Here is a 14,859-nt window from a genome sequence, read left to right on the forward strand (position 1 = left end):
TCTTGTTAGACTTAATACCCTAGAGAAATGACTCTCAGGATTGGCGGTAGCACGCCAAACTTTGAGGGAAAGATTTTTGTTTATTGGAAAGTTTGCATGGTGAGCTATCTTAAGGCTATTTCCCCCGAAGTTTGGCTAGCCACCAATATTAGGTTTGAAAAACATTTTTACCGAACAAAAAATTAGATGTAATGCTAAGGCTAGAAATGGTCTTTTTGAGGGATTAGTGAAAAAGTTTTTTTTTCTAAGTAAGAAGCAAGGAGTTGGCACATGATATTTGGATCGGTCTATGTCAAATTCATGAGAGCTCAATGAAAGTCCAAGAGGAAAGATATCATATGCTAATGGATAATCTTAATCAATTTAAGATGCTTCCCAATAAGTTATGCAATGTTATGTATTGTCACATGAACATGCTTATTGAGAAAATTAACTCACTTGAGCTTACTCAATTTTCTCAATAGGACATCACTCGTTTGATCTTGATGGTGCTTCCCAAGCCACAATACGACATCGTCATCTCTCTACTTCATGAGAAAGACATCAATGAGATGACTGTCACCGATGCCGTTGGCAAGATTCGTGCTCATGAGATGTTCTTGTTTGACGATCAAGGTGAAGAATCTTCCTCCAAAAAGAATCTTGCTCTCAAGGCTAAGATGATTGAGAAAGACAAGAAGAAGAAGATGATGAAGCTTCTATCATCAAGTAAAAGTGATGAAGATGATAATGACGACTCTGATACCGAGCTTGCCATCCTCATGAGAAGAACCGCAAAGAGGATATCCAAGTTGGGCAAGAAATGCTACAATTATGATTCCAAGAAGAGCAAGTTTCGCTCAAAAAAATTTAACAAGTTCGGTGACGGAGATAAGAATAAGTACTACAATTGTGGTAACTACGACCGCATATCATATGATTGTCCTTATCCCAACAAAAGAAACAAGAACAAGTCAAATGATATGACCGGCCCTCGATATGATATACACTATTTGGCCACCTAGCTATCTAGTGTGGCAGCTAACTCCATATTAGCATTTAAATTTAAAAAGTCAAACTTAGAGCTTTGCCGGATTTTTTCCAAATAAAGAATACTTTCATTAACTGTGTCCAGTCACTTATACACCTTGTTAAAGTGATTGGAAGATTCTGAAATACCTAAACGAAAATTTTCATGAGCTGCCAAATTGATGAGATGCAATATAATTTTTGTTCTCTTTTCTATGTCAATCGATAAGCCTCAGCACAAACCATAAGCTGAAATTGGGAATGCAAACATTGCGCAAGAAATACAGACGCGGTAATTCATGCGCACATTACATTGACACTTCAGTTCCTTTCTACAAAATTTGTTCAATGATACTAGATCAGTTGGTAGGTAGTATCTAATGTGATTAGTTACCAAAGGGAATAACATTTATTTGTAAAGATTTGCCAACTCAAAGAATCATTCATCGTGCCTCAATCAGAAAGAAAAGAACAAAAAGACTATCGCCCGATCAACTAGACATTAAGAAGCTCACGGGTTCTTCAATAATGTAGGTGACGAGCTCAATCGTTGCAATAAACGTGTGACAATACAGGATTTATCCTCGTCCAGAATGTTATGCACTTAGGCTGCCAGAAAGGAAAAATACAGGTCCTAATCAAAAGCCACGCAGCGCTAATTTAGTCATTCACCAGACTCTGCGCCTCTCCTCAGGCAGTCCGCAGGATGATGTGAACCCCACTGTCAGTGTCCACGATATCACTGAGCTCGCCAACCTTGAGGGCAAAGGTGGCGTCTTCAAAGGGTTTCTGCATCTGCCTCCTCCCAAAGGTACCTGTCATTGAAACATCACGGTTAGAAAGATCCTATCATGAGTTCGGACTGCTGGAACACGGCAGCTGCTGCGCATGCTGCTACTGCTAACGATGATTGCATGTCAAATAGCTACGATGTATTGAAACACATGCAATGTTCAAGGCAGCAAGACATTAGCTGCAGTGATATTTTTGCTCCCTAAACCCCTGTAACCATCAATACCTTTTTCTCTGCATCTTACTATCAACGCAGATGCACACCGATATCACTATTCCCTGCAGCACATCGCCTGTGTTTGAATTACTATGCATATGGCAAACTTGTGAGTTAGGTGATCCAAATTCTCATTGTTGTAAGATAAAGACATTAATTTCGGCTTCACACTTCTTCAAACCTCAGAGTTGTTCCATATCACTCAATCTTTCATTCTCATTAGCCACTACAAATGAGGTTTATTACTCTAAAGAGTAAGGAGGGGAATGCCATATGCTACCCCTCATAACATGTAGTTCCATTAAGAGAAAGAGATTCCTTATGACATGAACTAAATAAAATATATGACAGCATCTGACAAGCCTAGCGGCATGAACTTGCGCTACGGAACATAAAAACAAAAGAGAGTAAGGAGGTCCTGCAAAAAAATGCACAAGTAAATACAGAGGATCACACAAATAAAAAGATAACTGATAATATGAAACAATTCCAACCATGAAAGATCTACCAACCAATTGTAATGCCTATTCCAATATTAATAGCTTGAATTTAATGTATAACCAAAAATATGCAGAACTTTTATGCTCTTCTAGTTCAATTCTAGCCATGATTAACCTCTCTTAGGCAAATTTGGGAATTTAGACAATTTAAGTGAACGTATTTGCGAAAGTAGATAACATGTTGACGTATTTGTAAATCTAGCACTCGTATTCGGTAACTCAAATTCCGAAACGTGGTTTGCGGTAACTCAATTTCCGAAAACACACAAGGCCCACAGAATTCGGCAACTCAGGTGCCGAATACGGCATTGTGCACCGTATTCGGCACCTCAGTTGCCGAATTCTCCCCGTATTCAGCACCTCAGCACAGTGCCGTATTCGGCACCTGAGTTGCCGAATTGCGCCGGCCGCCGTCCCATCCACTTTTTTCCACGTCACATCAATCAATTTTGCGTCACGTCAATCATTTTTTCCTCCCCATGCATGTGGCCGGTGCAAATTAGATGCTCTGCGTTTTGGTGCCACACGCGGAGAGATGATGAATAAATTGAGGATGCGGGGGAGGGAGCACCAGCTGAGCAAAGAAGGGAGAAGAGAAGGGAGCAGCAGAGGAGGAACGCGAGGAGCATCAGCAGCGGAGCAGCAGCTCGAGTTTAGAAAGCAGCAGAAGAGGAGCAACGCGAGCACTTAATTAGCTTTTGTACCGGTTAGTTACTATATTACCTATTTAATACTTAGGTTAGTAATAGTATTTAGAGTAATTAGCTTATTTGTGAGTCCTTTTCGAAGTAGATTAGTTCTTTCGGGAGTAGATTGTTTAATCCGTTCAATTACATTTATTTAATTATATTAAATTGATAAGTTAGTGTACTTTGATTATATAAATTAGATTATTTAATATCGTTATTAGAGTACTTAGAGTTTTTAATTAGAGTTCTTAGTTTATTTAATTAGAGTACTTAGATTATACAAATTAGATTATTTAATTACGTTATTAGCATAGATTGTTTAATTAGATTATTTAATTACGTTATTAGATGACTTAGATTATTTAATTAGATTATTTAATATGTGCTATTTCATTGCATGAATTTGATTAGTCTATATAATTAGATTATTTAATTAGTTTGATATCATGAATTTCTTTCAGGATTGTAATTAGATTGTGTTCTTAGTATAACTATATGAATGTCATTATCCGGTAAAATTAGAAAAAATTACGTTTACTTTTATTTAGCAGATACAATATCATGAAGCTTGTAATATATTCTAATCTGTTGTTCACCTATTTGTTGAACCATCAAGCCTTAAATCATTATCATGGCTCATGGTGGTCTTCCTGAGCTTTTTCAGCAGCGGTACGACGAGAACCATAGAGGAAGGATGATATTCACGGGACAGCAGGTACCATATTTATATGTGCTATTTCATTGCCACGATAATTTCGAACTGACGCTGTACATGTATTGGATAACTCCTGCAGTTGAGTCCGTTGCGAACCCAGAGTGTGCACAAGATTAAGGAGTTAGACCCTCAATTCCACAAGCCACTCGCACGGGCAGGACTACTACCTTTCGCTCTCATGATGGCCGGAGCTCCCATGGCGGGCGGTGGTAGGATACCTCTGCCGGCAATTTATGAGGCACTGCTCACAGGTCTCGTCGACCGCTGGCGTCCTGAGACGCACACGTTCCATTTTCCTTTTGGCGATATGGCTGTAACACTAAGGGACATGGCCATGCTGACCGGGCTGCCAATCAGGGGCGCCCCGTTAATAGTTCCGTGACCCGCAAGGGAGCAGTGGAAGGGTTATGTTGCGGATAGGTAATTATTTGTTATGTAATGCACTTCAAATATTACAGTGCTATTAAAGCTTCATTAACCATCTGCATCTTATAGGTTTGGTGTGCAATACGACGGGAAGGATGCTGACCTCTCCATGTCCTGGGTTCATGGGCTGACACAGTTCGGTCCATGCCCACTGGATGCGGACGAGACTACACTTATGCAGCACTATGAGGTGTACTTGTACGTCCTGCTCGGAGGCATCATGTTCTGCAACACAGCAGGCGATTACGTCGTCCCACATATTGTATGGTTAGCAGCCTACCTCGCATCACATCCTTATGAGCCTACATCTTACAGTTGGGGATCTGCAGTGTTGGCTGCAACCTACAGAGGATTGTGTGATGCAGCCCAGCAAACAAAGAGGAAGACAACTATTACAGGATGCTTACACCTCTTACAGCTATGAAGTTGGGAGTACCTCCCAGTTTTCAGACCTTGGGTGCTCAAGTGCTACTACCCAGTCCACATCTCCGATGGCATTGCAGATGACATAAGACCAACGATGGGGTATCGGTGGATTCATGCCAGGCTAAGATGGAGTCAGCAGCAAGACCATGGTAACTACTCCAGGGTGATCAGTGACCTGGACGTCCTCAGCGCTGATCTAGTGGAGTGGGATCCATGGCGTATGGCACGAGTAAAAGAAATTGCAGATGGTGGACTCCTTGCATCCTCTTGTAGCCGTGACGCAGACTTATGGTTGACCACATGCTTCTTGTTGTACATGAACTGCGTGGAAGTATATTCTCCAGAACGTGTACAGAGACAGTTCGGGTACCGATAGGTGGTGCCAGTACCAGCACCACGAGACGCCGGACGGACGGACGCACGAGTAAGTGTGTTATTGTATGTTGCCTTAGTATATTGGTTATCCATGTTAACAAATTATAACTGTTTATGTCACGTACAGGAGGAGCTCACAGGGGGGCGGAGGCACGCAGGACTACGCATCCAAGAATGCCGACTACATACCGAGGTGGACAGAGTCAGCTGCGGTGGATGTCATCATTACTGCCGAACAATACGACGAGACCACATACTGGGACTACCTTGCTTGGTACCGTTCGCGCACGCGTGCCACCTTACTCAGCGGACCTGTACAGCCGGGCCCAGACCCTTCCCCGAGGATCGTGCCCGCCTACTTCATGTTGTGGTAAGTGATACGTTACTTATAATGGTTTTCTTTGGAAAATCTCTGTATTACTGACATGTCTGTCATCTTATACAGACTGAATAGGCGTATGTGATGCATACGCAAGCGGATCAAGTTTGTGGGGAACCAAGCGGGTCATCATCGCAGAGGGATCGTAACCCTCTCCGGGGGTACATGAGGACTAGAGGATCCCGCTTTCTAAACGCTATACGTGGTCTAGGTGGGTGTGCCCCGCAATTGAGGGGTACGACCAACCTGCCATGGACCCTTCCCGTGCCTCCCACAGCAGGCGCTCATCTAGTGCCCGTGACGAACCTGTCTGGTCACAATCACGACATACATCTTCAGCTTCGGCGCGTCATGTCTCATGTTCCGGTGATGAGGCCGAGGAGTGCACGCAACCTCCTGCGGCCGAGCAGTTTACGCTGGGTTCACTAGCACCTCCGGCTACGATGACACCTCCGGCTGCAGCATCTACTCATCAGGAGGACGTCATTGACTGCACGCAGTAAACCCCTTGCTGGAGCGACACTAATGCTTTTGACTGGGCTGCTGCAATGCAAGCGTCCGCCACCTTTACTGATCTACTCGGCGGGCAGTCCTCCCAAGATCTCAATGAACCTGGAAGGTCACATTGGTACCAGCATGGCGAACCTTCGGCACACTGGACTCCATCTGAGCACGTTCTAGGGCCGTCCACACTTCCGCACGAGGATCCTTCGGCATGGTACATGCAGGGCCGAGTTAGCGGGGCGGGATACACGTTCGGTGGGGTTCCCACAGGGCAGGCAGATGATGATGAAGACGACCAAGGGCACGCAAGGCAGGGGCCTGCGCAGGCTGCTGGGATGAGAGCCACACACTCGCCAGAGGCTTACACTCCTGGGGATTGTGTGAGGCGTCGTCGCCGTTGAGTAGCTAGTGCAATTTGTCATGACACATGTATTATTGATTTTAATGTCGAGGTCATCCCTATTATGTCTTATTCACTATATTGTTAATATAAAAAATTCTCAGTACAGAGGTAACAATAGTAGTGTAAAGCATAAATAGCATGGAACCCAGTACAGAGGTTACACATAAAGAGCGGACAACAATAAATATTAGCATGTACGATACGCCTAAAGAACATAATAACATGCATTAAGAGAATAAAATATACAGGGTTACAATAGATGCTTAGGGCGAAGGAAAGTGGCGACGCAAATTAGCGTAAGAATTCTAGGTGTGATGGTCAAAGCTATCCGGGTAAGATGGTTGTCTCTGAGGTGGTTCTGGAAAGTTGTAAAAATGAGTACGAGCAAATCCATCATCATTTTCAGGGTCATCGGTGTCCTCCGGAGATGGAAGCCTTGGAGGGCGGGGTCGTTGTGGCATGAAATCGTCGTCGTCGTCATCATCTTGAGGTTTCTTCGAGGTGGTACCACGTCCTATCTCCCGATCGGTTGTATGATATCTCGATGTTGTGCGTGAACATCCTCTTGCAGTGTTCCTAGAACTTGCCGCTCAGAAATGTGGCATCCACGCATTCAATGCCGGAACTTGCCGCTCAGAAATGTGGCATCCACGCATTCAATGCCGGTTGTATGCGTGGATGCCACATTTCTGAGCGGCAAGTTCCATGGTACCCTTATGATAGCAATGGCGGCGGATGCAAATAATCAGATCTTTCCTCTCGCGTTTGCAATGGTTGAGAGTGAAAACAATGAAAGTTGGCTGTGGTTCCTCACCTTGATGAGGACACGTGTCGTGGGAAATCGGAAACGAGTTTGCGTCATCTCAGACCGCAACAAGGGCCTTCTGCATGCGTTAGACGTGCTGCATGATAACACAAATTGCTCCATTACATAGCCTGATGTTGAGAGAAGATGGTGCATGCGACACTTAGACGTGAACCTATACACAAGGTACCGCAGCAAGTCGCTTGTAAAGAGATTCAAAGGGTTATGCCTTCAGAACCAGCAGACAAAGTTCAATGAGATATGGAGAGAGTTAAATGAGACCACTCGCAAGATGATGGCAGACCAGCAAGCAGGGGAGGATCATCTGCGGACGCAAATGGTTGGGGGCCAAACTATCGTTAGTCGTTCACGTGGTACGTTTAGCCAGTGGATAGCGGGGAAGCCGGCGGAGCGTTGGGCCCTTATCCATGACACTCATGGTGCCAGGTTAGCGCATAGAATTGTAATGATCATATTGTACCGATTCTTATGCAAATAGCCGTTCTAAAATTATTGTATCACATGTTAGGTACACCATCATGACAACGAACATAGCGGAGGTGTTCAACAATGTCCTAAAGGGAGTACGGGGCCTCCCGTTGTGTGTCATTATTGAGCTCACATTCTACAGAACGGTGGACTACTTTCGAGACCATGGTAATGCTGCTATAAAGTGCAGCACACGGTTTGCACCTAAGGTGGAGCAAATCATATCAAGAAAGAGGAGCAAAGCACACTTTCATCGGTCAAGGATCTACGACCTGGCCAACAATGACTTTGAGGTCATGGCCAACACTGCAAGAGGACGTTCACGCACAATATCGAGATGTCATACAACCGATAGGGAAATAGGACGTGGTACCACCTCGGAGAAACCTCAAGATGATGACGATGACGACAATTTCATGCTACAACGACCCCGCCCTCTGAGGCTTTCATCTCCGGAGGACACCGATGACCCTGAAAATGATGATGAATTTGCTCGTACTCATTTTTACAACTTCCTAGAACCACCTCGGAGACGACAACCATCTTATCCAGATAGCTTTAACCATCACACCTGGAATTCTTACGCTAATTTGCGTCGCCACTTTCTTTCGCCCTAAGCATCTATTGTAACCCTGTATATTTTATTCCCTTAAGGCATGTTATTATGTTCTTTAGGCGTATCGTACATGCTAATATTTGTTGTTCTCCGCTCTTTATGTGTAACCTCTATACCGGGTTCCATGCTACTTATGCTTTACAACTACTATTGTTATCTCTGTACTGAGAATTTCTTACATTAACAATACAGTGAATAAGACATAATAGGGATGACCTCGACATTAAAATCAATACTACATGTGTCATGACAAATTGCACTGGCTACTCAATGGCGACGACGCATCACACAATCCCTAGAAGTGTAAGCATCTGGCGGGTGTGTGGCTCTCATCCCAGCAGCCTGCGCAGGCCCCTGCCTTGCGTGCCCTTGGTCGTCTTCATCATCATCTGCCTGCCATGTGGGAACCCCACCGAACGTGTATCCCGCCCCGCTAACTCGGCCCTGCATGTACCATGCCGAAGGATCCTCGTGCGGAAGTGTGGACGGCCCTAGAACGTGCTCAGATGGAGTCCAGTGTGCCAAAGGCTCGCCATGCTGGTACCAATGTGACCTTCCAGGTTCATCGAGATCTTGGGAGGACTGTCCGCCGAGTAGATCAGTGAAGGTGGCGGACGCTTGCATTGCAGCAGCCCAGTCAAAAGCATTAGTGTTGCTCCAGCAAGGGGTTTGCTGCGTGCAGTCAACGACGTCCTCCTGATGAGTAGATGTTGCAGCCGGAAGTGTTATCGTAGCCGGAGGTGCTAGTGAACCCAGCGTAAACTGCTCGGGCGCAGGAGGCTGCGTGCACTCCTCGGCCTCATCACCGGAACATGAGACATAACACGCCGAAGCAGAAGATGTATGTCGTGATTGTGACCAGACAGGTTCCTCACGGGCACTAGATGAGCGCCTGCTGTGGGAGGCACGGGATGGGTCCATGGCAGGTTGGTCGTACCCCTCCATTGCGGGGCACACCCACCTAGACCACGTATAGCGTTTAGAAAACGGGATCCTCTAGTCCTCATGTACCCTTGCAGAGCGTTACGATCCCTCTGCGATGATGACCCGCTTGGTTCCCCACAAGCTTGATCCGCTTGTGTATGCATCAAATACGCATCTTCAGTCTATATAAGATGACAGACATATCAGTAATACAGAGATTTTCCAAAGAAAACTATTATAAGTAACGTATCACTTACCACAACATGAAGTAGGCGGGCACGATCCTCGAGGAAGGGTCTGGGGCCCAGCTGTACAGGTCCGCTGAGTAAGGTGGCACGTGTGCGCGGACGGTACTAAGCAAGGTAGTCACAGTACGTGGCCTCGTCGTATTATCCGGCAGTAATGATGACATCCACCGCAGCTGACTCTGTCCACCTCCGTATGTAGTCGGCATTCTTGGATGCCTAGTCCTGCGTGCCTCCGCCCCCCTGTGAGCTCCTCCTGTACGTGACATAAACAGTTATAATTTGTTAACATGGATAACCAATATACTAAGGCAACATACAATAACACACTTACTCGTGCGACTGTCCGGCGTCTCGTGGTGCTGGTACTGGCACCATCTGTCGGTACCCAAACTGTCTTTGTACACGTTCTGAAGAATATACTTCCACGCAGTTCATGTACAACAAGAAGCATGTGGTCAACCATAAGTCTGCGTCACGGCTACAAGAGGATGCAAGGAGTCCACCATCTGCAATTTCTTTTACTCGTGCCATACGCCATGGATCCCACTCCACTAGATCAGCGCTGAGGACGTCCAGGTCACTGATCACTCTGGAGTAGTTACCATGATCTTGCTGCTGACTTCATCTTAGCCTGGCATGAATCCACCGATACCCCATCGTTGGCCTTATGTCATCTGCAATGCCATCGGAGATGTGGACTGGGTAGTAGCACTTGAGCACCCAAGGTCTAGAAACCAAGAGATCTCTCAACTCCTTAGCTATAAGAGGTGCAAGCACCCTGTAATAGTTGCCTTCCTCTTTGTTCGCTGGGTTGCATCACACAATCCTCTGTAGGTTGCAGCCAACACTGCAGATCCCCAACTATAAGATGTAGGCTCATAAGGATGTGACGCGAGGTAGGCTGCTAACCATACAATATGTGGGACGACATAATTGCCTGCCGTGTTATAGAACATGATGCCTCCGAGCAGGACGTACAAGTACACCTCATAGTGCTGCATAAGTGTAGTCTCGTCCGCATCCAGTGGGTATGGACCGAACTGTGTCAGCCCATGAACCCAGGACATGGAGAGGCCAGCATCCTTCCCGTCGTATTGCACACCAAACCTATAAGATGCAGATGGTCAATGAAGCTATAATAGCGCTGTAATATTTAAAGTGCATTACATAACAAATAATTACCTATCCGCAACATAACCCTTCCACTGCTCCCTTGCGGGTCGCGAAACTATTAACGGGGCGCCCCTGATTGGTAGCCCGGTCAGCATAGCCACGTCCCTCAGTGTTACAGCCATCTCACCAAAAGAAAAATGGAACGTGTGCGTCTCAGGACGCCAGCGGTCGACGAGACCTGTGAGCAGTGCCTCGTCAATTACCGGCAGAGGTGTCCTACCACCGCCCGCCATGGGAGCTCCGGCTATCATGAGAGCGAAAGGTAGTAGTCCTGCCCGTTCGAGTGGCTCGTGGAATCGAGGGTCTAACTCCTTAATCTTGTGCACACTCCGGGCTCGCAATGGACCCAACTGCAGGAGTTATCCAATACATGTACAGCGTCAGTTCGAAATTATCGTGGCAATGAAATAGCACATATAAGCGTGGTACCTACTGTCCCGTGAATATTATCCTTCCCTTATGGTTCTCATCGTACCGCTGCTGAAGAAGCTCAGGAAGACCACCATGAGCCATGATAATGATTTAAGGCTTCATGGTTCAACAAATAGGTGAACAACAGATTAGAATATATTACAAGCTACATGATACTGTATCTGCTAAACAAAAGTACACGTAATTTTTTCTAATTTTACCGGATAATGACATTCATATAGTTATACTAAGGACACAATCTAATTACAATCCTAAAAGAAATTCATGATATCAAACTAATTAAATAATCTAATTATATAGACTAATCAAATTCATGTAATCAAATTCATGCAATGAAATAGCACATATTAAATAATCTAATTTGTATAATCTAATTAAATAATCTAAGTCATCTAATAACGTAATTAAATAATCTAATTTGTATAATCTAATTAAACAATCTATGTAATCTAATAACGTAATTAAATAATCTAATTTGTATAATCTAAGTACTCTAATTAAATAAACTAAGAATTCTAATTAAAAACTCTACGTACACTAATAACGTTATTAAATAATCTAATTTATATAATCAAAGTTCACTAATTTATCAATTTAATATAATTAAATAAATATAATTGAACGGATTAAACAATCTACTCCCGAAAGAACTAATCTACTTCGAAAAAACTAACAAATAAGCTAATTACTCTAAATACTATTACTAACCTAAGTATTAAATAGGTAATATCGTAACTAACCGGTACGAAAGCTAATTAAGTCCTCGCGTTGCTTCTCTTCTGCTGCTTTCTAAACTCGAGCTGCTGCTCCGTTGCTAATGCTCCTCACGTTCCTCCTCTGCTGTTCCCTTCTCTTCTCCCTTCCCTGCTCAGCTGGTGCTCCCTCCCCCGCATCCTCAATTTATTCATTATCTCTCCGCGTGTGGCGCCAAAACGCAGAGCATCTAATTTGCACCGGCCACATGCATGGGGAGGCAAAAAATGATTGACATGACGCAAAATTAATTGACGTGATGTGGAAAAAAGTGGATGGGACGGCGGCCGGCGCAATTCGGCACCTCAGGTGCCGAATACGACACTGTGCACCGTATTCGGCTCCTCAGTTGTCGAATACGGGGAGAATTCGGCAACTGAGGTGCCGAATACGGTGCACAGTGCCGTATTCGGCACCTGAGTTGCCGAATTCTGTGGGCCCTGTGTGTTTTCGGAAATTGAGTTACCGCAAATCACGTTTCGGAATTTGAGTTACCGAATACGAGTGCTAGATTTACAAATACATCAACATGTTATCTACTTTCGCAAATACGTTCGCTTAAATTGTCTAAATTCCCAAATTTGCCACCTCTCTTAATTTAGCCCTATCTAAAGAGTCTTGGACAGCTACACCTTGCAGAGCATGGCAGCCCAGTAATGAGCTGTTTTGCATCACATTAACATATCTTCCCAATGCTTTCATGTTTTTTATGAGATCAGCTACAAAAACAGAGATGGCCCAAGAATGGGCAATTTTTTTGTGTTAGATATATCATGAACAGCAAGCAGCGTGATCAGAAAATGACAAGTGGCATTTTTTTCACATAAAGGTTGCCACAGAGAAAATGTGGTTCCATGAAAACTAAATTTACGCTACAAAAACAGTAGTAGAATTGATTCGTTATACTTCTTCCATGACTCGTGATTCATCAGGAACCTGACCTATGTTAAGGCAATAGCTACTACGCATTGTCACTAGCTGCACACCAAAAAAGAAGATTGATCCATGCAGGATACACAGACAACAAGTTTTACTTACATGCATTGTCAGTTTATCAGCTAATAATGGGCTTAATCAGCAAATACTCCATCTCACTGTTTATGCCGAAGTTATGTGAAGGAGCGCATGATGAAATTCAGCGAATTGGAAAGTTAATCAGACAGCTGCAAGGCTACACATTACTAATGCCAAGATTACATGAGTTCAAAAGTCAGTAAAGTGTGCTTTCTTTAAGATAAAAGGGTCCCCCCGGTTTCAACTAACGAGAACCAAATCATACAGATCATTACCATGACCACGAGCTCTTAAAACCCTCAAATATGTAGTCGAATCTCCAAAAGCTTCGATTTGAACTAAGTTTTTCTCGAATCAGTTAAACACATCACACCTTATTGATCCTACGAGGGCAAAGCCACAGCACCAAGAGCACGTATCGCGCTTGCGTTGTGAGATGTGAATGAATTACAACAGAATATCACTTTTGGACTTCCATCTATCATTCTATCCCCCTGGTAACGGACTAAGAATCAAGAACCCGACGGATGGAGGGATCGATCCCAGAAACCACCAGATCTCGGCGGAAGATGAAGTAGGAGCGGGGGGCGGAGTGGATCGGTCGTACCGAGGTCGCCGCCGCGGCGTGCGGAGGAGCAGTCGGAGTGGCGCGCGGCGAGGTCGGCGAAGGCGGCCTGGCCGGAGAGGATCTGGTTGCGGAGGTCGAGGAGGCGCGCGGCGGCGTCGCCGCGGGTGGTGGCGGAGATGACGCGGCCGTCGGGGTCCTTCCAGGAGGCCTTGCGGCGGGAGCCCTCGTGCTTGATCAGGATGTGCGACGCGCGCACAGTCTCCCCCTCTCGGCCCGCCGCCGCCGACGACATGATCTTGGCTTTATCTCTCCTCTTCCCTCTCGCTCTCGGTCACAACTAGGGATGGCAACGGGGCGGGGCAGGGAGTGTCCTCCGTCCCCGTCCCCTGCCCGACCCCTGCCCTGACCCTAAAATACAATTCGGGGGAAAAAAAACGCTAGATGGAGCGTATTTGTTAAAATAGATAACATATCAATGTATAAATAGAATATAATATAAAATGATAAAAATGTATATAAATAGATTATTATAAAGGAACTTATTTTTTCACCAAATAACATATGATTGGAAATATTTTTATAAATTAGTACATCACATTAGAAGAATATTAGTGATTTTTTCTAGATTTTTGAGAATTTATTTGAGACATTAAAAATTGCTAGAATTTATAAAAGTTAGCTTATTTAGAGAATTTTAATTAAATATTGGCTCATGCTTTTTGGATCAAACTAATTAAAACGGATTGCTAGTGACCTCTATTTTGTTTATGAAAACGTTTAGAATTTTTAGACTATTTTTATACTCCCAGATAAAATCGTGAGTTAAAAAAAACATGAATTTTTAACTACTTTCTTCCTTCTACTGTAGCTTGCTATCTTCTCTAGAGCGTGCACGGCAGAAGCCGTATTCGGCAACTGAGATGCCGAATACGGCTTTCAGCACCTCAGTTGTCGAATACAGAGTGTTTTCGGTATTTGAGGTACTGAATACGGTGAACAATGCCGTATTCAGCACTTCAGTTGCCGAAATCAGTGGGCCCGATGTATTTTCGGAGTTTGAGGTACCGAAATTGAGTTTTCGGATTTTAAGGTGCCGAATACAGATGCTAGATTTACAAATACACTGATATGTTATCTATTTTCGCAAATACGTCAGCGTATGTTGTCTATTTTTGTATTTCGGCCCTCCATCTATGTTGGATCCTGAAATCCGTCAGGGTCCTATGGGGGAGACAGGGCCTAAACGGAGAGTCTTAGCAACATTGCATAGAAACTGAGATATTATTCATTAACTAAATTACTTATAGTACACACTGCACAGAGCTACAAACATAGAACTATAGATTACATAAACTAATAATCCATCATTCCATCTCATCTCAAGATTCAAATTACAGATCAAG

General features: G+C 44.3%; 2 protein-coding genes across 3 annotated transcripts; both read right to left on the reverse strand.

Moving 5' to 3' along the window:
- Nucleotides 1-1,510: 1,510 nt before the first annotated feature.
- On the reverse strand, nucleotides 1,511-13,748 carry LOC133923863 (peptidyl-prolyl cis-trans isomerase Pin1-like). The gene is made up of 2 exons (XM_062369141.1): nucleotides 13,496-13,748; nucleotides 1,511-1,823 (listed from the first exon to the last, which is right to left on the reverse strand). The coding sequence occupies exons 1-2, from the start codon at nucleotides 13,746-13,748 to the stop codon at nucleotides 1,699-1,701; spliced, it is 378 nt and encodes a 125-aa protein (XP_062225125.1). The 3' UTR covers nucleotides 1,511-1,698.
- LOC133923862 (uncharacterized) lies at nucleotides 8,539-11,024 on the reverse strand. Of its 2 annotated transcripts, XR_009910673.1 has the most exons (4): nucleotides 10,699-11,024; nucleotides 9,848-10,623; nucleotides 9,526-9,769; nucleotides 8,539-9,450 (listed from the first exon to the last, which is right to left on the reverse strand). XR_009910673.1 is itself a non-coding variant. In XM_062369139.1 (2 exons), exon 2 carries the CDS (start codon nucleotides 9,287-9,289, stop codon nucleotides 8,612-8,614), a length of 678 nt encoding a protein of 225 aa, XP_062225123.1. In that variant the 5' UTR covers nucleotides 9,290-9,450; nucleotides 9,526-9,834; the 3' UTR covers nucleotides 8,539-8,611. The 2 variants fall into 2 exon arrangements, 1 of the variants encoding a protein (XP_062225123.1); XM_062369139.1 differs by lacking the exons at nucleotides 9,848-10,623; nucleotides 10,699-11,024 and having other exon boundaries at nucleotides 9,526-9,834.
- Nucleotides 13,749-14,859: the final 1,111 nt, after the last annotated feature.

Source organism: Phragmites australis, chromosome 7, assembly GCF_958298935.1.
Source record: "Phragmites australis chromosome 7, lpPhrAust1.1, whole genome shotgun sequence".
Lineage (NCBI taxonomy): Eukaryota > Viridiplantae > Streptophyta > Magnoliopsida > Poales > Poaceae > Phragmites > Phragmites australis.